This window comes from Glandiceps talaboti, chromosome 2, assembly GCF_964340395.1.
Source record: "Glandiceps talaboti chromosome 2, keGlaTala1.1, whole genome shotgun sequence".
Lineage (NCBI taxonomy): Eukaryota > Metazoa > Hemichordata > Enteropneusta > Spengelidae > Glandiceps > Glandiceps talaboti.
Genome location: NC_135550.1, coordinates 33,223,179 through 33,247,912, shown reverse-complemented (window position 1 = coordinate 33,247,912; position 24,734 = coordinate 33,223,179). Strand labels below are relative to the sequence as shown.

General features: G+C 34.5%; 2 protein-coding genes and 1 non-coding gene across 3 annotated transcripts; 2 read left to right on the top strand and 1 right to left on the bottom strand.

Moving 5' to 3' along the window:
- LOC144446824 (tRNA (32-2'-O)-methyltransferase regulator THADA-like) lies at positions 1–19,928 on the top strand. Its single transcript, XM_078136668.1, has 25 exons — positions 1–152; positions 526–715; positions 932–1,025; positions 1,484–1,693; positions 2,216–2,368; positions 3,207–3,270; positions 4,573–4,797; positions 5,211–5,407; positions 5,786–5,962; positions 6,261–6,406; positions 6,974–7,111; positions 7,515–7,619; positions 8,128–8,238; positions 8,464–8,556; positions 8,936–9,086; positions 9,813–10,056; positions 10,343–10,582; positions 10,737–10,965; positions 11,451–11,887; positions 13,162–13,326; positions 14,867–15,005; positions 16,800–16,921; positions 17,637–17,721; positions 18,303–18,423; positions 19,329–19,928. Exons 1-25 carry the CDS (start codon positions 1–3, stop codon positions 19,583–19,585), a joined length of 4,245 nt encoding a protein of 1,414 aa, XP_077992794.1. The 3' UTR covers positions 19,586–19,928.
- A 1,134-nt stretch (positions 19,929–21,062) lies between these two features.
- On the top strand, positions 21,063–21,144 carry Trnal-uag (transfer RNA leucine (anticodon UAG)). The gene has a single exon. It is a non-coding gene; the product is annotated as a tRNA-Leu (tRNA).
- A 2,480-nt stretch (positions 21,145–23,624) lies between these two features.
- LOC144446813 (GPI-N-acetylgalactosamine transferase PGAP4-like) lies at positions 23,625–24,734 on the bottom strand. Its single transcript, XM_078136657.1, has one exon. The coding sequence runs from the start codon at positions 24,732–24,734 to the stop codon at positions 23,625–23,627; it is 1,110 nt and encodes a 369-aa protein (XP_077992783.1).

Here is a 24,734-nt window from a genome sequence, read left to right as displayed (position 1 = left end):
ATGCCAGAATTCGAAGCCTTGCTTAGATCAAATTTATTCATATATTCTATACACAGGAAAGAGTGTCCCAAATCTGATGAAGACAAAATGGCTGAGTTTTGGAGTCAATACTGGAGAAGTCATCTGATACATGCACTGTGTCACAATACACAGTAAGTCATTTCCATTTAACCTTTCTGTGTAATTCCCCCATCATAGGGTGTGTGAAATGCATTGACCACTTTTTTCTATTATCATAGACATTTTATTCAGACTGAAGTTTTTTCTTTAAAAAAGATCTGTTCTTTCAACATAAATGAGATTTAGCAATGTGTCAGTTAAAATTAGTGAAATACAATCCAGCATACAAGGTAAACTTGAATGTATAACAATTGATTTAATAAGTTTACTTTGTGTACATCACTCATCAAACATATCATCTAAAGCCAAACAACATAATTTCTGACACAATAATCTACAAATATGCAAATATGAACAACTGTAAACAAAACTATGAAATGTTCATTTCAATCTGTTTTGATGCAGATTGTTGAGGCATAATGCATCTCATTATTGGTTGCCATGGACACTGAAGGTCTTCCCATCAGCCTTTCACTTATTGACTGAAGTACTACGATGTAATCCAAGTGAAGCATCTTCTGCTAGATGTCTACACTCTCAGATATCAGTACTGAATGCTGCCAGGAATCTTAACCTTATCCATGGATCTGACTTGGTAGGTATTCCTCACGCTTAATTGTAATGGTTGAATCACTTTTATTGTATAGGTGACAAATTTAAATGATGAAAATATGAGAAAATCAAATTATCAATTATCTTTCCTGACCTTTGTGCAGGAAATGTGTGTATTGCATATCTACTTTACAAGACTGTTCAAAGAGTAGTTGTCTTGTCAGAATTCTTCACTGTTTCAAATTTGACTTGTTTACAGACATCTGAGCCAATCTGTGAAGCCTTGTGGCATAGTGATGATGACATCAGATCTGATACTGTAGGTTTGCTATGTACAAGTCACAGGAAATCAGGTAGGGACACATGACATACTCAATAAACCAGTGATGGTCACATGATACACATGTGATACATATGTCATTGAATGGCTAAATTCACCAGGAAATGTGTATATTAATTTGGGTAGATTCACCAGGAAATGTGTAATGTGTATATTAATTTGGGTAGATTCGCCAGGAAATGTGTAATGTGTATATTAATTTGGGTAGATTCACCAGGAAATGTGCATATTAATTTGAGTAGATTCACCACATGAACAAGTAATAAACATGTGACAATTTATACAAAGTATAAACTCATGTTAATATTTCAGGAAACATCACTAAATGTCTTTCCAGATTTTCCTGAATACAGCTACAGATGTATTTATATTCATAAATTAAAACCCTTCAAATGAAAGGAAACATAGGACTTGTAAACAGCTATCATGTCAGAAACATAAACTCATCAATTTATTTTCAATCTTGTGTAGAGTCAATGTCAGAGTTGGAGCTGACTCTTCTGAAGAACTTTTTTCCTCTTAACATGAACTGTGATTCATCATCATTCCGACAACATCTTTATGCATACACTAAGAGATTAATTGTCAGAATCAGAGACAGTTGTATAGCCATGGTTAAGCAGTACAAAAAGACATCAATGACAGACGTGGACCCTCCAAGACAACTTCAAATGTCTGTTGGTAAGATATAATTAATTTCAATAATGACCATACTTGCAAGATAGAAATTCTTGTAGTTGTATTGCTATGTTGAATCTTAGTGTCTTGTTTACCCTTAGAACATGGAGGGGAATTTATCCTATGTGTATTTGACAGCAATCAACCTATCATTATCTGTTTTAGTGTTTATATTTTATGTTTATATACGATATAAAACTTTACTCTGAGCTATTTACAACACCTGTATGGGGAACTTCTGATGCTATTGAAAATTGAACTTTCCAAAATACTGTATGAATTGACAATATAAAATCATGTGTGATACTTCCACATCAAAATACTAATATAAATTACCAATATATAGGCATATATGAAACTCCCACACCAACAAACGAGTGTTGAAATGTTCAGCATTGCATGACAGCTATCCTTTAAATATGTGCCAACAGTGTCATTTACTGTCACTGTTATTTATTTCCTGTTCTATGCTATTATCAGTAGACCATATTACTAATTATAGACATGTTTTTATTTACTTTTCAGAATTTGTAGACTGGTTGTACAGTCTGTGTATATCTTCCTTATTTCCTGGATCTTCTTATCAAAGAAGGAAAACATCTTTAGAATTGATAATTGCTGTTCTTGAGGGTTTTATCACTGAAAATACTACATGTCAACGAAAAGGACAAACACCAGGTAGCAAAAATAACATATAAAATATGTTATATTACCAAGGATAACACAAAAAAGTTAAAAACTGATTTTCTTTATGGCCCTCTTTGTAAGACATAAAACTGTACTAGAGGACAATGATAATAATGGAATACACTTCATATGTGATATTGAAAATACAAAAACAGACAAAGACTAGAAATGAATGAAATAGAAAACAGCTGTATTGAGACTAGTTTAGTTCTATAAAGTCATGATAGTTTGGTGTGTAGGACTAGTGGTATAATAATCTCATTTATAGTACTTGACCTTGACAGTTACAAAAAACTGACATTTAGTGTTGAAAAATAATTAATTGTTTACTACTGCAGTCATATTAATTTTGGCACATGAAAAATTTGGCAGAATAGCAATTTAGGATGTGTCAGGTGCACTTATATTTGGAGGACAATGCAAGGGGAAAATATACACTATTTGGAAATATCTCATCCAGTTTTCCCACTGTATTCAGTGCAAATGTTGTGGACACCATTAACAACAGCTGAATACAGAAATATCAGGCAACTTGCAAACTATGTTAAAGGGGCGTATTTCTTCAGAGAAATCTTTTGAGTGTATTCAGCTAAAACAAATCTAATGGCAAAAACATATGACTGCACTATACAGTATGTACCAACAACTTTCAAGTCTGCATATTACAATTGTTTTCTAATGTTAGTTTTTTCTGTATGAACAGTTCTATACATGAACATGAAAAGAAAATGAAAATGACAACATAATATGTGTAGAAGTGACTCAGACTGATTGATTATGCTATGGATTCTTGAAAAGAACTCATAAAATGTTGATATTGATATTCCAGGTGCAGTTGAAGTTCTAATTAGTTGGGCCACTGAACACAACAAATGGTCTTTCTTTTCTAATAGGTAAGTAATAGTAATTATCAGCCATGCTTATTAAACCTATACCAAAGATGACTATTGTCCATGGTAATTCAACCTACACCAAAGATGACTATTTGCCATGGTAATTCAACCTACCCAAAGATGACTATTGGCCATGGTAATTCAACCTACCCAAAGATGACTATTGGCCATGGTAATTCAACCTACACCAAAGATGACTATTGGCCATGGTAATTGAACCTACACCAAAGGTGACTATTGGCCATGGTAATTCAACCTACCCAAAGATGACTATTGGCCATGGTAATTCAACCTACCCAAAGATGACCATTGGCCATGGTAATGCAACCTACACCAAAGATGACTATTGGCCATGGTAATTCAACCTACACCAAAGATGACTATTGGCCATGGTAATTCAACCTACACCAAAGATGACTATTGGCCATGGTAATTCAACCTACCCAGAGATGACTATTGGCCATGGTAATTCAACCTACACCAAAGATGACTATTGGCCATGGTAATTCAACCTACACCAAAGATGACTATTGGCCATGGTTATTCAACCTACCCAAAGATGACTATTGGCCATGGTAATTCAACCTACACCAAAGATGACTATTGGCTATGGTAATTCAACCTACACCAAAGATGACCATTGGCCATGGTAATTCAACCTACACCAAAGATGACTATTGGCCATGGTTATTCAACCTACCCAAAGATGACTATTGGCCATGGTAATTCAACCTACACCAAAGATGACTATTGGCTATGGTAATTCAACCTACACCAAAGATGACCATTGGCCATGGTAATTCAACCTACACCAAAGATGACTATTGGCCATGGTAATGCAACCTACACCAAAGATGACTATCCAAAATATAATGGAGAACTGTGTTAAATGCTTCTAGTTAAACAAATTACTGTGTACACATTTTATACATACTATTATAACTTCAAGAAGAAAATGTATTTATCACCATAACAAAACATGCAAAATCCAAAGTGTGTGTAATTGTTAAGATTAAAAGAAAGAGAACTTTACAATTGGTTATACATCATCTTATGTCTTATCAAATTGATTATAGGAAAACTTCCCAATACATACAATAAATTATGACAATTTGCCTCAACAGACAGGCAGACTGCACCATTTTTTACCCAGTCTTCCTAGGTTTTATGACCAGGACTTTTCAGTGAATAACAAGATATTTGTTGTCCCTCCTTCAGCTTCAATAATAAAGTTAGTTATAGAATTAAGGGCTTATAAGGCTAGAGACTTAGATGATATTATTGACCTGTTGTTCTTTTCAGAAATGCTAGTGTTCTACTACATTGCTTGGAGGATGGTACAAATGAGATACGTGAATTATCCTACTCAGTTCTAACAAACTACTTTCCATGGCCATTAATGTGCTGTGAGAATAGTGTAGACTCAGCAGAATGTCAGATATTACAACATTGCTATCACTTGCTATGTAGTCCTAAAGCCATGCAGTGTGAGAGTGGTGCATTGATGTGTAAAATGGTCTGCAAACAGTAAGTATCAGTCATATCTGTAATGAAGGTCTTAGAAAGTGGTAACAGAAAGGACAAATTAAAGCCATCTTGCCCATTCAATGCTCCTGCAAACAGTTCCATGCAGTATAAATGAAATTCAGAATAAATAGAAATTAACTAGAAATTTGCATGATAGAGAAAATGTTGACACACAAACACTTTTGTTAATTCCAAGGTTACATTTGACCATCAAAGATTACCTGTGACAGAATAAAATGCTAAAGAATGAATTACAAACTGTAATTGAGTGAATATATTATGGACACATTATATTTGTCAAATTCCACAATTGAAAACATTTGATAGCAGTGAAAAGAATGTTCTAGTAAATCAAAAGATACTGATATTGCACAAAAATGTGAATAAATATAAACATATATTTCTATCTCAAGGTACACTACAGGACTTGGCTGGGACTTCAACATGGTGACTACCACCCCTGGTAATGTAACCATAACCAAAGATACAGAAACTACAAACAAATATTGTAAACTTCATTTTATAAAACAACTTGTACAGCTGCTAGCTGACCAATATCACTGTGCCAAGAGAAATCTGCTGAAAGCAGCCAGTACAAGTCCAATGCATGGTAAGTAAATGTGAATGTTAGTTCTTTATACAGTATATCTTGTATTGCACTAAAGATTCAAGAACATACAAGTGACATGTGGTTGTGGTGTGTTTAGGTAGCTACATAAAGTCAGAACATACAGACTATTTCAAATGACGTGTAGCTGTGATGTCAGTGGTTGTGGTGTGTTTAGGTCAGTAATGCAAATATTGTAATGGAAGGCAGAAAATACTCTGTGTGACCCAAGGTGGCCTAATTGTCACATTTTAATAGAATGTAAATGAGCAAGGACAGTTTGGTGATGGTTAATGAACTCTGCATGGTATGTCTGTTTTCCTTATATAACTATTGTATAGTCAATGAACTCTGCATGGTATGTCTGTTTTCCTTATATAGGCATTGTATTAGCTCTAAGAAGATGTCTCACTGAAGATACAGATATTGCAGCCATGACAACAGGAGTAGAAGCTACAGAATGGCGGTCTTTGATTGGTCAAATTCTTAGCATGGTGGAAACCATCATCAACTCTATGTTACAGGTTCTCTTTGGCAAAAATGCTAACCCAGACACTGGTAAGTATAGTGCAGTCTTTTTTGGTTGCTAACCCAGACACTGGTAAGTATAGTGCAGTCTTGTTTGGTTGCTAACCCAGACACTGGTAAGTAAAGTGCAGTCTTGTTTGGTTTGATTTGATTTGTTTTGTGTAAGTTATGTCAGCCTTCAAACTAAAATGTCCTAAATGCTGTTGACATGTTTAATACATTTATTTTGATTTGGGGATTGATAAATGTAAAATAAAGAAAATATGGGTGAGTGAGATATTTAAATTTCATTCATATTATTGTTTGTTCTATTATTCTAATGCTGTAGATACATCACCAGATTTTGCTGAGATGGGATTGGCTATTGATGAGGTCATAGCTGAGTCATTAGGTGAAGATAGTGAATATGAGGAATCAGCAGTCATATCTACAGAACATCAACTTATACTGGCTTGTTGCTGGCTGAATATCAAGGTAAGGTATATATGTCAAGAATATATGTCATGTTTTGGAGATTAAGTGTGCACTTCATAGGTGTAATGTAAGGGCATACAGCTGATACTCTTTGTATTCGTCAAATCAACATAACATTAATTTAATCATGTGAATGTACTCTCTGTCTCTGTCTCTGTCTCTCTCCCTCTCTCTCTCTCTCTCTCTCTCTCTCTCTCTCTCTCTGTCTCTCTGTCTCTCTCTCTCTGTCTCTCTCTCTCTCTCTCTCTCTCTCTCTCTCTCTCTCTCTCTCTCTCTCTCTCTCTCTCTCTCTCTCTCTCTCTCTCTCTCTCTCTCTGAAAATGAAATGAAAATTGGACTGAGTAAATATGCGATTTTCTTAACTTTAAATGGTTTACATCATTATTTTTCATTTACAAGGTTATATACAATATTACATATTATATATGCAGAACCCTGCATGAATTATCAAATTGTAATTCACAAGGAAGTTACACAGTTACTGCATTTTTTTATTTCAGGAGTGCAGTCATCTTCTTGGTAGTTTTAAGTTACACAGTTACTGCAATGCTGTTTTCTTTATTTCAGGAGTGCAGCCAGCTTCTTGGTAGTTTTGCAAACAAGTTTTCCTTTTCTCTTGAAAGTTCCAATGGTTTGTTGACAACTGAACAAGTTCGAACCATGGCAGACATTTTTGTGAAAATTTTGACTAAATGTAGACACAGGGTAAGATGTGACAAACATTAATTAATATAATTTGTTGTGAAAAATTTACTGAAGGACAGAAAGACAGACAAATGTGTCCTCAAGCTTTGTTTGCAGGAGAATGTTGTTACTGTAATCAAGCATACAATCATATACACTGTAATATCAAAAGTGTAGTTTAGTTGATAAATGTAAAAGTAAGAAATACTCCAAAAATATTTTATAATTAGTGCAAAATTCATTAGAAAATCTGTATTACTTAGTCATTTTTTACTTGGGAGGTGGATTCTTTTGAGGGAGGAAGGTTATATATCGAAATAGTCATGATTTCATGTGGCAAGAGTATTTTCAAATATATTTTAGCACAGATATATGTTCCCATTACCTATAGTACCAAGACCTTTTAAATTTGATTGTTTTGCAGGGTGCCATAGAAGGTTGCAGTTTGGGTTTCATCAAGTTATGTTCAAGGTTATTGTCAAGTTCAATTCAGGAGTTATCAAGTATACCAAAAAACATACTTGTTCAGGTAAACATCAGCAACTATAGAAGAGTGTGGTGTCACTTTGTTAGCTAAAGCCTACAAAGTTTACCAGAGTGAATAGTAATTGATGATGGAGTGATATAGAAGATTGTGATGTCACTTTGTTAGCTAAAGCCTACAAAGTTTACCAGAGTGAAAAGTAATTGATGATGGAGTGATATCCACAGTTTGATCAAAGCACTGGATTGACCTACAATGATACAACCACTTTCCATTTTCTCTACTCCCAGGGGAGCATATAGTTCATGCTACCGCTTGGTGCATAGGATTAAATCCTTCAATTAACAATCTAATCTATCAGAATCCTAACAAAACGGCTTGGTAAACCAAGGTGAAAAATACATATGTTTTGAGAAGCATTTATATTGGTAGTATGCCTGTGTGTGAATCAGCCCTGATATAACAGGGACTACACCTCATTGTCAAGTAAAGTATACACTGTTGGCATTTATAAAGTAAAACCTCACTAACTCTCATTTCTACTCCTCTATAGACATTCAGTTTGTTGGAATCTCCAAAGTCAGGTACATCAATCACCAGGAGAAGTGCTGGTCTTCCACTAATAATAGAAGCTATCACATCTTGTGAACCCAAAGGAAGAGAGGTAATTCTTGACATACAATACTGTGCTGAGAACAAAACACTTAAACAGGTCAAGTACACGGTGAACAATTCATCAGACAACTTGAAACCTTTCCTAGATCAAAGTGACACAGAAAATAATTCATCAGTTATGAGAAAGTGTTTGGCTTAAGAAATGTTTGAAAGAAGACAGAATTCAGTTTCTCCCACAACTTGTCTAATAATTTATTTTATTTCTCCTTATCAGAAATTACTACTAAAACAGTGTATGGAAAGATTACTGATTGCAGTACACCAACCATTACCAGAAAGTGCAGCCCAAACTATGGATTTACCTCAGGTATCTTGGTTTACTGTTATTTATCATACATTTGTAATGTTCAGTGACAGAGTTAGGTTAGTATACAATTCTTCATACCCTGGAGATTTGTAAAGCAACAGGTAATGTTATCTTTGGTCTTTTATTTAAGTCAGGTTTTGGGGTGGGGTGGGGTCAGTATTTTATCTTTTCTAAGTCTTACCCTTTGTAGCTTGTAAACTTTCCCAAACATCACAAATCCAAGGCAACTTTTTTTATTTCAAATGTATACGAAGGAGTTCACTTACTTGTCAAATTTTACAGTGTAACCATGGTTTTACTTAAAATGCTTGCAATGTATCAAACTTTCAGATGTAAAAAGAGAAATGATAAGTATGTATATATCTATTTTACATGACAGGTACATGCTTTCAATATTTTGAGGTCATTGTTCAGAAGTTCTGTGCTTGGAAATGCAATGCTGAAGTATGCATGTGATGTTGTCATGGTAACCATTAAAGGCTTCTCATCTCCATCATGGGCAGTAAGAAATGGTTGCACACTGTTGTATGGTGAGTTTAAAGACTAAGGTCGTATTAGAATTAATATTACATATGAGCTATAGTGAAAGCTATCTAGCTCTGTCTCATCTCCTTAGTCAATGTGTTATAGTGAAATCTATCCAGATCTGTTTCATCTTCTTAATAGCATATTTCTTTTTGTCTAAACCAAGTTGATGACATTTTCATAGTTAGATGTAGAATTGTAGTCTTTTATACCACAGTGTTTACCTGAGACTAAATTTTTGTCAATCTTTGAAACTACAAAATTTTGTGGTGTCATCTACTTACGATTTATGGATGCAATATGACCTTGACTCTGCCCTTGATTTCCTGGAGGTTGGACTCTGACTCTGACCTTCATTCCCTATTAGTTGGACCCTGCCTCTGACCTTGATTCCCCAGATGTGAGACCCTGCCTCTGACCTTCATTCCTTGGGGGTGAGACCCTGACTCTGACCTTGATTCCCTGGGGGTGGGACCTTGCCTCTGAGTCTGACATTGATTCCCTGGGGTGAGACCCTGCCTCTGACCTTGATTCCCTGGAGGTAGGACCCTGTAGATTGAATGATGGGGAAGGTATGATTTCATGAAAGAACTGTGTTCATTTTTGTATTTCTATTATTATATATATTCTTATGTTCCATAGCTGTTTTGCTGTTTATAAATGCATATTATTATATTCTGTAAGGATTGTTGATAAGTCATAAACTAGAATGTGTCTGCCCTTAATTTTAGGTACATTGGTAGCTCGTATGCTTGGCCAGAAAAGAGTGCAAGATGAACATTCACAGTTAAACTCCATCACAGCACAGGAGTTCTTTGTACGCTATCCTAAACTCTATCCATTCCTACTGTCACAGCTTGAAGAGGCATCTCAGTACCAGAAGGACAATAAACTTTGTCTGTATCCAGCACTACATCCAGTGTTGACATTGCTTTCAAAGTTAGGTCCTGGAATTCAACAAGACAACACACAGTGGTAAGAGATTATGGTCATGACTCATGCAGAGAGTTTATTTCGGAACAGAGACAGTGTTTTGTATGTAATAATACACAAGACTTATAAAGTATTAATTTATCAGTGAATACCTTTTGATGTATAGATCATGAAATTCAATTTAAAAAGTACACTTTCAGAAGAAAAAAAAATTTGAGAAAATCTCCAAATAATGTTTTACCTTGACTTTACTCATACTTCCACTTGCTGATATCTCTTTGAGATAGAAATTTGATATTCATGATGTAATCTTGTTGTTGGATTGCAGCTCACTAACAAAATTCATTGAACCAGTTATGAAATTATCAAGCAGTCCCATCTATACAGTAAGGGTATTAGCAGCAGCAGCACTTGTACCATTGGTTGCTATGAAAGATAAGGTTGAAACTCTGGCAGCCATCTTGGATAACATACCTGATTCTGCTTCTATGGTCAAATCACATAACAAACTACATGGGATGTTGTTACAAACTGAAAAATTACTGTTTTCAGTGCTAGCAAACATCAGGTAGAGAAATTTATTATTATTCATAAGAAATTATTTGAAACATTTTTGTCTATTGATTGATTAATTGATTGAAGTTGACTTTTCCCTTTTTTTAGTTTACAAAATAGCAAAAGTCTTGATTAGTAAAGACCAGATGGGTAATTTCTCTTTACAGAAGACATGAAGATACTGTAAATATCTCCAAGCACCTCCTAAAGAAAATATGGCTAGCATCAGAGAAGAATTTATGCTGTTTGACCAAGGCATTGTATTTAGATATTTTGATCAAATTTTGTACTCAAGTCAGATGTAATGATGATGCTGTTCATCTTCTTAGTACCTTGAATGAAATTATCAAGAAGTCTGTCTCTGAAGTTGAAGTTACACCAGTGAGGAGTATTCAGGTACAAATATACATGTACATGTCTAATGACTGATATATCAAACATCCTCCAACATATATGTGTGTGTGTGTGGGGGGGGGGGGGGGGGGGTGCATTGGTGCATGCATGGGTGTTTGGATGTTTGTATGTACACACACATGGACATGGGTACATGCATGGATGTGTGTGTGTGTGTGTGGGTTTGTGTGATCTCTGTAAATCAGACTAACTTTTCAGTCACATTCAGAGAGAAATTTTTGAATATTATACAATAATTCAATATTATGATGGTTATGATGAGAACTGAATAAAATTGAGATTGACCAGAAATAATTTACTTCATCATAGATAGCCTTTCACAACCAGGATTTAATGTTGCTTGAAATACACGGAGAGAAAATTGAAAGTGCAAGGCAGACAAATGTGATTTTTAACAATGTGGAGTAGTTTTGGGTTAAGATGTGCAATCCAGTAATCGTATCTCTTCACTTTGGTTGACTTTACAGATTGGTGATGCAATGTTGTCAAGGGCAAAGGTCACTGCTTCATTGAAGATGGCAAGTGATGAGAATAAGCAGAAAGAGTTTCTGACAGAATTCCTAGTATGTGACAATAGAGAAATCAGATACTCATCATTACAGTATGTTGCTGAAAGTTTGCGATCTGAGACCAATACTGTCAGATTTCTTAAAGAGTTTTTACTGAAATATATTACAGAACATCTGACGGCTGAACAGGACATGGCATGCTTACATACCAAATTAGAACTGTTTATTGAATTATCAGAAGAATTGGATTTATCTGTTTGTGAAGAGAACTTGTTCAGTTTATGTGATGTTCTTTTACCATTAGCCAATGGAGATAGGGGAACTACACTAACAGCTGTTGCTATTCCAGCACTAGCCTGTATTGTCAAACAACATATACACCATAGAAAGTACAGGTATGTGTGAATCTACATATACACCATAGAATGTACAGGTATATGTGAATCTGCATATACACCATATAATGTACATGTATGTGTGAATCTGCATATACACCATAGAAAGTACAGGTATGTGTGAATCTACATATACACCATAGAAAGTACAGGTATGTGTGAATCTGCATATACACCATAGAAAGTACAGGTATGTGTGAATCTACATATACACCATAGAATGTACAGGTATGTGTGAATCTACATATACACCATAGAAAGTACATGTATGTGTGAATCTACATATATACCATAGAAAGTACAGGTATGTGTGAATCTGCATATACACCATAGAATGTACAGGTATATGTGAATCTACATATACACCATAGAATGTACAGGTATGTGTGAATCTACATATACACCATAGAAAGTACATGTATGTGTGAATCTGCATATACACCATAGAAAGTACAGGTATGTGTGAATCTACATATACACCATAGATTGTACAGGTATGTGTGAATCTACATATACACCATAGAATGTACAGGTATGTGTGAATCTACATATTCACCATCAAATGTACAGGTATGTGTGAATCTGCATATACGCCATAGAAAATACAGGTATGTGTGAATCTACATATACACCATAGAATGTACAGGTATGTGTGAATCTGCATATACACCATAGAGAATACATGTATGTGTGAATCTACATATACACCATAGAATGTACAGGTATGTGTGAATCTACATATACACCATAGAATGTACAGGTATGTGTGAATCTACATATTCACCATCAAATGTACAGGTATGTGTGAATCTGCATATATGCCATAGAAAATACAGGTATGTGTGAATCTACATATACACCATAGAATGTACAGGTATGTGTGAATCTGCATATACGCCATAGAAAATACAGGTATGTGTGAATCTACATATACACCATAGAATGTACAGGTAATAGGTATGTGTGAATCTACACCATGGATGACACTGCAGTCACCATACCATTTACAGGTACACTTTCTTTTATGATAAGATCTGATAAGTGTCTCGGTGATGTAGGCATTCTACATTCCATTATTTCATAAATCAATTTATTAGGATTCCTGTAGATAATTTAACATGATCAAGTAATACTATCCAAATTTCACTTCATCAAAAAAATAACCCCAATAAAAAATGAAATATGACAGCAGAGATTTGCTTTATGTTGGTCATTTATGTTAAAATGATCAGTTCTTGTATTGATGTTGTTTTTGTTTTCTATTCTCCACAAAGAAACCTTATATGTGAGTTGTGCTGTCTGGTTGACAAATATAGTAAATCTACAAATGTTGAAGACTTGAGACTCTCTGTAACTAAGACATTACAGATTGTTGGTTGTCAAATAATCACAATGATAGCTCAAAGTCTGGATGAAGATCTCCTTCCATTTGCATTCAGGTAAGATCATCATCAAATTTACCATTTTAATATAAAGGCCATTTTATCAGTTAACTAATGCTGTGATGTTGTCTCACATACATTGTTACAATGATATGTGTTTCCAAGCCCTAACATGTGCTAAACAATACAAAATTCAAAAAATCCATCAATTTTTTCATATGCACCCCTTCTACTAGACATACACATATAATATCCCAACATAAGACATTGTTATTGGAGTTATCCTAGCAAGTAATAGAAGACATTGTTAGTGGAGTTATCCTAGCTAGTAACAGAACACATTGTTAGTGGAGTTATCCTAGCAAGTAATAGAACACATTGTTAGTGGAGTTATCCTAGTTAGTAATAGAAGACATTGTTAGTGGAGTTATCCTAGCTAGTAACAGAAGACATTGTTAGTGGAGTTATCCTAGCAAGTAATAGAACACATTGTTAGTGGAGTTATCCTAGCTAGTAATAGAAGACATTGTTAGTGGAGTTATCCTAGCAAGTAATAGAACACATTGTTAGTGGAGTTATCCTAGCTAGTAACACTAAACAGAAGACATTGTTAGTGGAGTTATCCTAGCAAGTAATAGAACACATTGTTAGTGGAGTTATCCTAGCTAGTAACAGAAGACATTGTTAGTGGAGTTATCCTAGCAAGTAATAGAACACATTGTTAGTGGAGTTATCCTAGCTAGTAATAGAAGACATTGTTAGTGGAGTTATCCTAGCTAGTAACAGAAGACATTGTTAGTGGAGTTATCCTAGCTAGTAACAGAACACATTGTTAGTGGAGTTATCCTAGCAAGTAATAGAACACATTGTTAGTGGACTTATCTTAGCTAGTAATAGAAGACATTGTTAGTGGAGTTATCCTAGCTAGTAACAGTATCAATAAACAAAGTTACTTTGTGGAAATATTTACTCTAAAGGAACTAATTTATCCTATATCATACCATGTGATTTTGTTATCATATTTTACTTCAACTTCAATAAATCTTCATTCATTAGCCCCCCCCCCCTCTATATATCTCAAAAATGATAATACATACTATTATAGAGACTTCAATTCAAGTGTCTACCCTGTATTATCACATACAAGCTATCTTATGATACCTTGGCCCTTGACTTTGACCTTCAGGGTCAGTTGTCAGTGGTGTTCATTTGTGTTCAATTCTTTTAAATCATGTTCACAAATAATACAGGCAGGGAGATACTTGATCAATTGTTATTGTTAAAGCTCATGTCAATTTTTACTGAATGGCGGCCATTTTGTTGCTCAAAATCTATATTTATTACATCACTCAAAACTATATTACATAGAGACTTCATTCAAATGCCTACCCCTACATAATTAGATGTGAGCTTTTTATTAACACTTTGACCTTAATCTTGACCTTGACCTTCAGGGTCACTTAACAAAATCAGTTAGTTTCTTGCATATCATATGCACTTAATGGTGTTCATTTTAGTCACATGCAACACAAGTAAACTACATTAGGGTGGGGTTCTCTGTCTCCTATGAAGACTTGTTGTTTTTGTTTATATACAGAATATTTACAAGTAGTGTCCAGCTTCTTCAAGATGAAATACAGGAAGTGAGAATGGCTGCAGCTGAGTTTACAGTCTTGTTACCTCGTCCACCATGTTTTGTGCGGTATTCAAGTCTTCATAGTAATGCTGGACTACAGGTATTATATAATATGATGAAACTGTACTGGTATTGTCAAAATATACATGATCATATCAATAATTAAGTATTGATATTTCAAATATATACAATTTAGATATTTACAAGTATACCCAGCTTTGCAAAAAGTAAAACCTTGATTTACATACGCTAACAATTATAATGAAATTAGTACTTGGATTCATTGGATCTGCTTTTTAGCACAACAGAACTGATAAGGTTCAATAGTGCTATAGGCATGGCAAAGTGTCTGTCTTTCTCTCTGTCTGTATGTATGTATGTATGTCTGTCTGTCTGTCTGTATGTATGTATGTATGTATGTATGTATGTATGTATGTATGTATGTATGTATGTATGTATGTCTGTCTGTCTGTCTGTGTGTAGATGTGTGTGTGTGTGTGTGTGTGTGTGTGTGTGTGTGTGTGTAGTAAGCAACTTAAAGTCAAAAACCACAAATTAGGTGTCAAAATGTGAGTTTTGGTCAAAAACCTATATCTCAAAAAGTACTTGATCTGAGACTGAAATTTGGTAAGCTGTTTCTAGAAGTATTATTCTGCAGATTTTGTTCAGAACATTTTGACAAAATATGCCCTAACAACCATGACCACACCCTTAGCAACAACCAAATGCCAGTATGTTTTGCTAAGATAACAACATCTTTTAGGCAAGTAAACATTAAAAAAAATGTATGCAAATATCCCTAGCAACCATGACCATGTCCATAGCAACAACCAAGTGATGGCGTATTTTACAAAGAAAAATCAGATTCTTCGACAAGTGAACAAACATTCAAAAAGTGTATGCAAATATGCCTAGTGACAAGACCATAGCAACAATCAAATGATCATATATATTGCAAAGATAACAAGTGATTAATAGCCTAGCAACAAGACCACACCCATCACAACAGCCAAACGATGATGTATATTGCAGATAACATCAGGGATTCATAGACAAGTGAACGAACACTCAAAAAATGTATGCAGATATGTGTAACAACATGGCCTTACCCAGACCAACAGCCAAATTATTATGTATATTGCAATGATAACAACAGGGCTGAATAGGCAACTGGATAATCATTGAGCAAACGAACACCCATATCTAGCATAAATCAGTATGCGGATTAACATTTTTAAAAACTGGACAGTTGTGCTACAATGCCATTGGCACTATGTTTGTAAAATTGTGACTATGATATAAAAGTACAATATTTTACCAACTTACTGTGTGAAATTTGTTCTATAGTGTGTGTGAGTCATCATATGAATCCACAAACCAATTTATTACTTTGCTGAAAACAAAACAGGATAGTGGAAGAGCTGAACACCAGAACCACTTCTACACATGTTACAAAAACAAAAAAAAAGGACAAAAAACCAGTGGAGCTATTCTGACCGATAGGTCGCTTTATTATGACATGACAGATGGATTTGGTTTGGATTATGTTATTCCAGCGTGAGCGTCAGAAACAGTCTTGTTTTGATTTCACTTGTTTGGATTCAGCTACATAAATAAGTTTATCAGTAGTATAAAAACAATATGTATACATTGTGAGAAGGAGGAATGATTTGAGTATGTACTGGATGAGATTATGTAAAGTTGTTAGTGTATAACTACTGTCTGTTATACCATAGACCCTACACCCTGGTGTAGGGTCTATGGTTATACAAAGGAAACTAGAACTACTGTCTGACTATTTGTTAGTGTATAACTATTGTCTGTTATACAAAGGAAACTAGAACTACTGTCTGACTAAAACCTTGTTAGTAATTCTATTAATTTTTTTTTACAGCTTTTGATGATGTATTTCTTCATGGTTTTTGACTGGTCAGATAGTTTCCTTGATTTCATACTGGGTTATCTACAGGGAAATATTACACCAGTGCAGGCCATTAAGGATCAACATCTTACAAGGTATTCAAATTTGACTATGTAGTATCTCTAAATATCTTCAATACTTTATCATAATTAAATTTTGCATATTAGAAGTGAAAGTTCATCCAATAATTCAAATTTGTCTCATAATTTGGAGACCAGTTTTGTATGAGTAGATATTCCATAGTTATAAGTGACAAGACATTGGTTTGATGGTGTCTGTATATCTTTACATTAGCCCAACTTATAGGACATTGGTTTGATGGTATTTGTATCTTTTTGTTAATCCAACTTATCTTTTTTCTTGTTTTAAAAGTTGTATTTGGCAAGTGACTCTGCATCATTGTGTTGATATTGTATGTATTGATATTGAAATGAGACAGTGGTAAATAAATGAACATGGTACCAGTGATATTTTTTTTAGATCATTACATTACTGGCACATTTATCAATATTTTTGCTCAGGAAATGACTTATTCCTTGTGTTGCGTTTGTTTTTAGTGTTTGCTATCATTCACTTCTTTGTTCTTGCTACTGTCATCCAGCATTTAAGTGAGATATCTAGAAATGTAAAATGTAAACACATATGAATATAAGGTTAATTATTCTAGAACTAGTACTAGAATATGTTTAGCACTTGTTACTTGTTGCTCTGATTGAACTGTACTTAACTGGTTATCTTGTCACTTCAAAGTTAGCATTGATGTACTTATTATCTTATGGTCACTTCACCCATTTAATCTTCTCTTGACAGTTCAGTTCATTTATTTGAACAAGAAGATGCCAACATTTATGCAGAGCATTTGATAACTGTACAGATGATGTACACAAATTTACATGTAAGATCCCAATATTTACTTGTTACTCATCATTATACATTTGCAGATGAAATTAACATGTTGACGCAGTAACTTCATGGATGAACTTATCACAATATCATTGTTTTACAAAAAAAATATATCTGGTCAGTTTAGTGCCATTTTTAGAGTCATTTGTTGCTTGATGTTGTACTTACACTCAATAAAGACATTGTCACGACTTCTAACATAAAAGATGCTGGTGTGCCTTTCCATTCAGCGAATCATCTCATTTTCCCAAACAAAATTATTCAGATTGTATGTCATACAAACATTGCCAGCCATCTTGTTAACACATAAAGATTGTATATATTATGACCAGTGTAGTGGGTTAACACATAAAGATTGTATATATTATGACCAGTGTAGTGGGTTAACACATAAAGATTGTATATATTATGACCAGTGTAGAGGGTTAACACATAAAGATTGTATATATTATGACCAGTGTTGTGGGTTAACACATAAAGATTGTATATATTATGACCAGTGTAGAAGGTTTTAGCAAAACTGTTGTACTCTTCTTCTGTTCAATGTTTCATTTTGTTTTATCACTTAAACAGAAACTGGTTGACAAAGGCATCAAGGAGAGATATTTTAGAGACACAGTGAAGTCCACGTTACAAAGTACCATCACTATACTGAAAGCAACACATGACGAAATCCAAACATCTCCAAAGCAAGGTATAAAATAACTCTTTTGGTAAAATTCATGCAAAGAAATGTCCACATGTTTGTCAATTCCTGTTTCTGAGTTTAGGAACTGAACTTATTCTTGTTATATTTTTTTAGTAATCTGCTAGATTTTTAAATCATTAATATCTGTCATATCTTTAAATAGATTCGTAAAAAGTGCTAGTAAACAATTTTTAAAAAGTAACAACTAACATTTTGGTATGCCTTTCAGTATTGATTTGATTGGTTGGGGTTGATTGACTTTGATTTGATTGGATGAGGGTTGATTGACTTTGATTTGATTGGATGAGGGTTGATTGACTTTGATTTGATTGGAAGGGGTTGATTGACTTTGATTTGATTGGATGAGGGTTGATTGACTTTGATTTGATTGGATGGGGTTGATTGACTTTGATTTGATTGGATGGGGGGGGGGTGATTAACTTTGATTTGATTGGATGGGGGTTGATTGACTTTGAATTGACTTTGATTTGATTGGATGGGGTTGATTGACTTTGATTTGATTGGATGGGGTTGATTGACTTTGATTTGATTGGTTGGGGGTTGATTGACTTTGATTTGATTGGATGAGGGTTGATTGACTTTGAATTGACTTTGATTTGATTGGATGGGGGTTGATTGACTTTGATTTGATTGGATGGGGGGGGGGGTGATTAACTTTGATTTGATTGGATGGGGGTTGATTGACTTTGATTTGATTGGATGGGGGTTGATTGACTTTGATTTGATTGGATGAGGGTTGATTGACGTTGAATTGACTTTTATTTGATTGGATGGGGTTGATTGACTTTGATTTGATTGGATAGGGTTGATTAACTTTGATTTGATTGGATGGGGTTGCTCGACTTTCAACATATATGAATTGTCATTTTCCTCCTTATTTCATCTCACAGGGTATGGTATTCATGGTGTACTGGGTTACACCAAACCATTTTTGGCTGTTCATCGCCTGATACTTTATTCAAATTTACTACTGAGTGTTGCCAGGCAAAAGGTAGCTAGACAGAAAGGTGATTTGGATGAAGAGATCACGACTTTATCACAAGAGTTACAATTATGTATAAGCATGTTATGCCAGATAGGAAGCACAGCTCATAACATGAAATGCACTGGGGAATCCTTTGCAAAATTTCCAACAATAAATGAATGAACTATCAAATAAAAATCCTGTAAACCCAAGAATTTACAGTCATTATGAACAGTTATAATGATGTAGGCTTGGTGTTTCATTCATGGGATATAACATTTTTTACACACATTTAGACAAGTTTTAATGAAAAATAAACAAGAAGAGATGTGCACACTTAGTTTGATATCAGAAAAGGTGCATTGTGTGATCTGTGTATTGTAGAGAATGACACTTCTTATTGTTATGTATGATATATGCTACAAGATGAAATGTACTTTGTCATCTGTACATTGCTCATAGTATAGTAGTAAGAGAAACTTCATAAAATGATCAAGATTCTGTAAGGACATGTAAAAACACATAAAGGTAAGTCTATAACGATCTGCAACTAATACTGCATTGAGCACTGTTCTCTCCAGTGAGAAACTTTTATGAACAATTATACATATGTGTAAACAATTATGTAATGAATAAAGATACGATTTATTAAAAAATAAACTTCTGTTGTTTTTTGTGTTATTACACTTGAAATATTAAAGAGGTTTTATTTTTGCAGTTGATATCACAAAGAAAGTAAATTGAATCTATTAAAGTGCTGAAAACTCACACTTTGCTGAAGTGGGGTAGGTAGGTAAAACATACACTAGTTGTATTTCTGAACATTCAATCTTCGGGAACTACATATGTTTGTCCCTTTTAAAACAGTAAGTTACAATTTTGTAGGTTTAAAGTATTATATGAACCTTTACATGTAATTGAATATATGGACGATGAAATGATTTACTAGGAATAGTGTTTACAAGTACGCGTAAATGTTGCGAGACATGTTGAGGGCGCTCTTAAGGTCAAAGGTGAAAAAGCCGGCCGGCAAATGTTATACATGTAAACACGTGTACACACAGCTGAATGGTTGATATTTTGAATGTATTCAAAATAATTCTCAGTATGTGATGGATGTTATAAAATGATGTCACGTTATGTGAATTGAGTAATCCTCAAATTTAGCTTACAGTTCATTAGTAAACGTTCTGGTTTGTTAGTAATGTTACAATAATAATAAATTCATCACCATGTGATGCGTTTAAATAACAATAACACTTTACCAATGACGGTAATGGCGATCGAAGTTTCAGACAGAGTATTCAAAGACATGAATTCAGAGAGTCAAAATATTGATTTTAAAAGAACCCTTCTTTGTGTTCACTTCCCGCCCATATAGTATGACGTACGAGTGAATGACCTTGGTGTCGACGTGATGATGATTCACGTCACACCAAAACATGTCATGACAACAAATATGGCTGTACGCGTTCACAACGAGGCAAATGTTACAGTTTTTTTCCTGTTGATTAATTGTGTGAAATATAACATTTACTTATAAATATTTTGTAAAATTTTATCATTGTGATCTTGGTTAATAGTAGAATTTTAAATTCCCTTTGAATATCACGCCGGGTAGCCAGAATTGGTGCGTTGTCAATGCATGTTCTCCTTCAGCGGTAGCGTGGCCGAGCGGTCTAAGGCGCTGGTTTTAGGCACCAGTCATTTCGATGGCGTGGGTTCGAATCCCACCGCTGCCAAGAATTTTTTCTTGAAATTACGTTGAATTATTAATGTAACATGTTTTAAAATAGTATATCTTTGTGTCAGACTCATATAACTATATTTTTTCTTCTTCCTATATTCACAGCCACGTTTTAAGTAAACGTATCTGTTCTTTGTAAAGTTGCCTGATATCATTGCAACACATGCTTAAACTTACAACTCTCCCATTGCTCTTTCCATGATATAATAAGCCTATACAAAGTGTACATGTTTTGGTAAATTGTTTGTATGAAGTAAACATTGATATTGTGTAGAACACAAATAACATTAACACGACGGATTTGAAAATAAGATTATATACACACTAGTACACCTCTATATAATCCGCCCCATAAGGTAAACACGTGTTTATACTAAGTAACACGGACAATTACAGCACGGTCTATTATAGACATCTAAAAGCTAATGTTATATTATTATTATTATGTGTGCACTAGGATAAAAGCCAAGTGGTGGACAAAAACTGATACTGTTTGGTGAGTTCAGATTGGACTCACATGGTACAGGAAGCCAAGTACAATGACACCATAGGCCTATTGGATTCAAGTGTATAAGATCTTTACCGAAGAAACTTTACTGCAATTATAAAAACATAACAACAAATAGTGGATAATGTCAACAAATAAGTGTGCATGACTTGGTGATGTGACCAGACTTAAGCTGTAAATAACAGACTGTAACTGAAACTATGGGTGGGCATCATTTTGGCGAGAGTCTCATTATCCTTCTCTTACATGATGTAAACCATCGTTCCCATACGGTGCTATATTCGTTTTATTGCATTGATTGTTTTATCTAAAAGTGCGACACCGTTTGTCGTGACACATGTGTCACCCGTTGCATGTATATTGCCGTGGTCTTTGCCAAAATAATTTTGTCCCTCCAGTGTACACGGCATGCGTCGATCGAGAGATATTTCTTCGTGTAAGCTTATATTTGAAATTGATCGAAATATACATAGATACCAATATAACCCAAACCAATTACCTTAATCTCACCTCAAAGGGAACAATATAAATTATTATCTTGTTCATTCATAAGCTAAGTACCTTTGTAGAACTACATTGCCACTGAATATCATTATGTTGTTTTAGTGGCCGGAATGTACACTACTGGAAAAAATAGAGTTGTTGTCTTATAACGTTACTTTGTAAGTTATCGTGAATGTTTGATTTGATGTTTACTCGATCCCCATTTCACATGTCGGTATCGGTATATTTATTTCAAAGCAACCCCGTTTCACACCGTCCCAGTATCGTTATTTTGCAGGTCGACAGGCTGAACTGCGGGTTGATTTGCGGGTCTTTCAAAATGACAATTATTTGTATAAAATCAACCAAAACAAATATGTTTACAAAAAATGGTGACAAATGAATACATATATATGCTCTTATGCAGTAAATAATCTGTATGAGCACATTAAGTATTCAGCCAATAATATGGTGATCATCCTCAAAATGATGACGATTTATTTTTAGTAATATGACATGAATAGAATACAGTACAGGGAGCTGTTTTGTGGCAATAATAGAGACAAAATTGCTGGATGTACTGATTATTCTATTTCAAGATTGTGGCTGTTCTACAATTCATTTCTGTTCCTCAGTGATGTAACTAGGGTCTAACTACTGTTGTAGTGTCATTGTCATTCTTACAGGCTAGTGTGTGGGAGCCATTGTGTAACTAGTCAGACTTATTTGAGTGTGTAAGATATATTTCAGCCATAAACTTGACTTATTGTTTTCAAGACAACAGGACACCACTTCCTATTAAGAGTTGCAGAGATACGTTGGTCCACATTCATCTCTGTTACAGTAAATAGTTAGTCTTATATAATCACTGAAAGTACATGTAATATTAATAGTGGAATTGGGATATTTTCTGAAGTCAATGCTATATGCTAACTAATCATTTTAAACAAATGGCCATCACTTTTAAAGGGGAGGAGGGTAAATACACCATTTGTGTGCAAAATAAGTTACCCCCAGTGGTCAGCAAACAAGTTTCTTGGGTTATAAAAAGTGAATAAATCATGCAAAAATAATAGCGACCTGCAGCGACCCGCAACCCTCACAATAGTTACACTCGTTTCACACGTCGGCATCGCTAAATTTGTGCATTTCAAAGCAACCCCGTTTCGCATGCCGGTATTCGTATATTACTACATTTCAAAGCAAGATTGGAAAAAAAACTCACGTAAAAGACGCATTAATGATGGAATAAAGGTAAATACAGGAAAACCAGCCTATCTAACATCAGATTTTAATCAGATTGGGTAATGACATACATATGTACATGTACATGTATAATGTACATGTATATGTACTTATTGTATTCTAAAATTATGACGATTTTATATAAATTGTAAAATAAAGTAAGCCTTAAATATAACAAATACATTACATTCAAATTCTAAAGTACGATTTCTATTATATCATATCTCGCGAGTCAAACGTTAAACATTCAGAAACTCCTCGGGATTTTTAGGCTCTCGATGAAGTGTGGAAAACATACCAATGTGGTCGACTAGGTTCGGAACAATATAGTGTTGTCTCATTCCCGTCTGTCTAACAAACTCGGAGATGGCTATGTCTATTGGGTATTCGGGAGAACATTCTATCGATTTTAAAAAGTCAACGATTTGTTTAACTTTTCTGGTATTGTACAAAACAGCTGGAATACAGCAATCTGGGGCAGTTTTCAACATATATAGATGTTTTGATAAACGACAAAGTTCCAACAAATGTTGGCGACCAACTAATAATAACACTAAGACAAAATACACAACTGATAGGAAAAATGTTATCATACGTAGAGTTAAGTTTGGCTTAATTCTACGGTTGAAAAACCAATACAGCTTTGCTAAAAGTAGCCCTCCAGTGCATCCGATGACTAATAATTCAAAGAGACTCGATTCTGTCCACGAAAATCCTTGCCATTTCTCCGGGAAATGAAGCTTGATAGTCGCGAAGCTGTTGAAATCATTAGTCCTCACGAGTTCACCTCTTTGGTAATTATTTTCTATCTTTGTTTTCAGCACGTATTCAAGAATCTCAAAGAAATCCCATCTCAATAATGCATCGTCCTGTAATATAAGTGTATAAGATGCGTTGAACTTTGACATAGTGTCCAAACAGTATAAATAGTCCTTCTGTTCTGAAGGGTAAATTATTTTGTTCATTGGCAAGCGTTCTTCATCACTTTCATGACCAACTTCGTATTTCGTAAATCTCCGTATATATTTAGATAGAAAAACTACCTCTGTATGTTGGTGTGGGTGATGGTCAACATTACACATAGCTACAACAACATTGTTGTCAGGGCGACGTTTGAGAAGTTGATGTATTCTTGATCCCACTTCTGTTAGATATTTTGGTTCGTATCCCGGATAGTTGTGACTTCCAACACGGTGCATCGTCAATATGCCTACTGCAAACTTTAACGACTGCTGTTGCTGATGGTTTTCGTCTAAATGTTTAGTTTGGTATATTGGTGACAGTGATGAGAAATATGCTCTCGCTTTGGTAAAAGCAGTGATCCTCCGCTGGATGGCGCTGTTCACCAT

What these genes read in the sequence shown, in the direction of transcription:
- LOC144446813 (XM_078136657.1), bottom strand. Translation starts at nt 24,734, where the DNA reads ATGGTGAACAGCGCCATCCAGCGGAGGATCACTGCTTTTACCAAAGCG.
- LOC144446824 (XM_078136668.1), top strand. Translation starts at nt 1, where the DNA reads ATGCCAGAATTCGAAGCCTTGCTTAGATCAAATTTATTCATATATTCT. An exon ending in CAGTACAAGTCCAATGCATG is followed by an intron (nt 5,408 to 5,785) that starts GTAAGTAAATGT and finishes TTCCTTATATAG; the next exon opens with GCATTGTATTAGCTCTAAGA. An exon ending in GTTGCTGGCTGAATATCAAG is followed by an intron (nt 6,407 to 6,973) that starts GTAAGGTATATA and finishes TCTTTATTTCAG; the next exon opens with GAGTGCAGCCAGCTTCTTGG.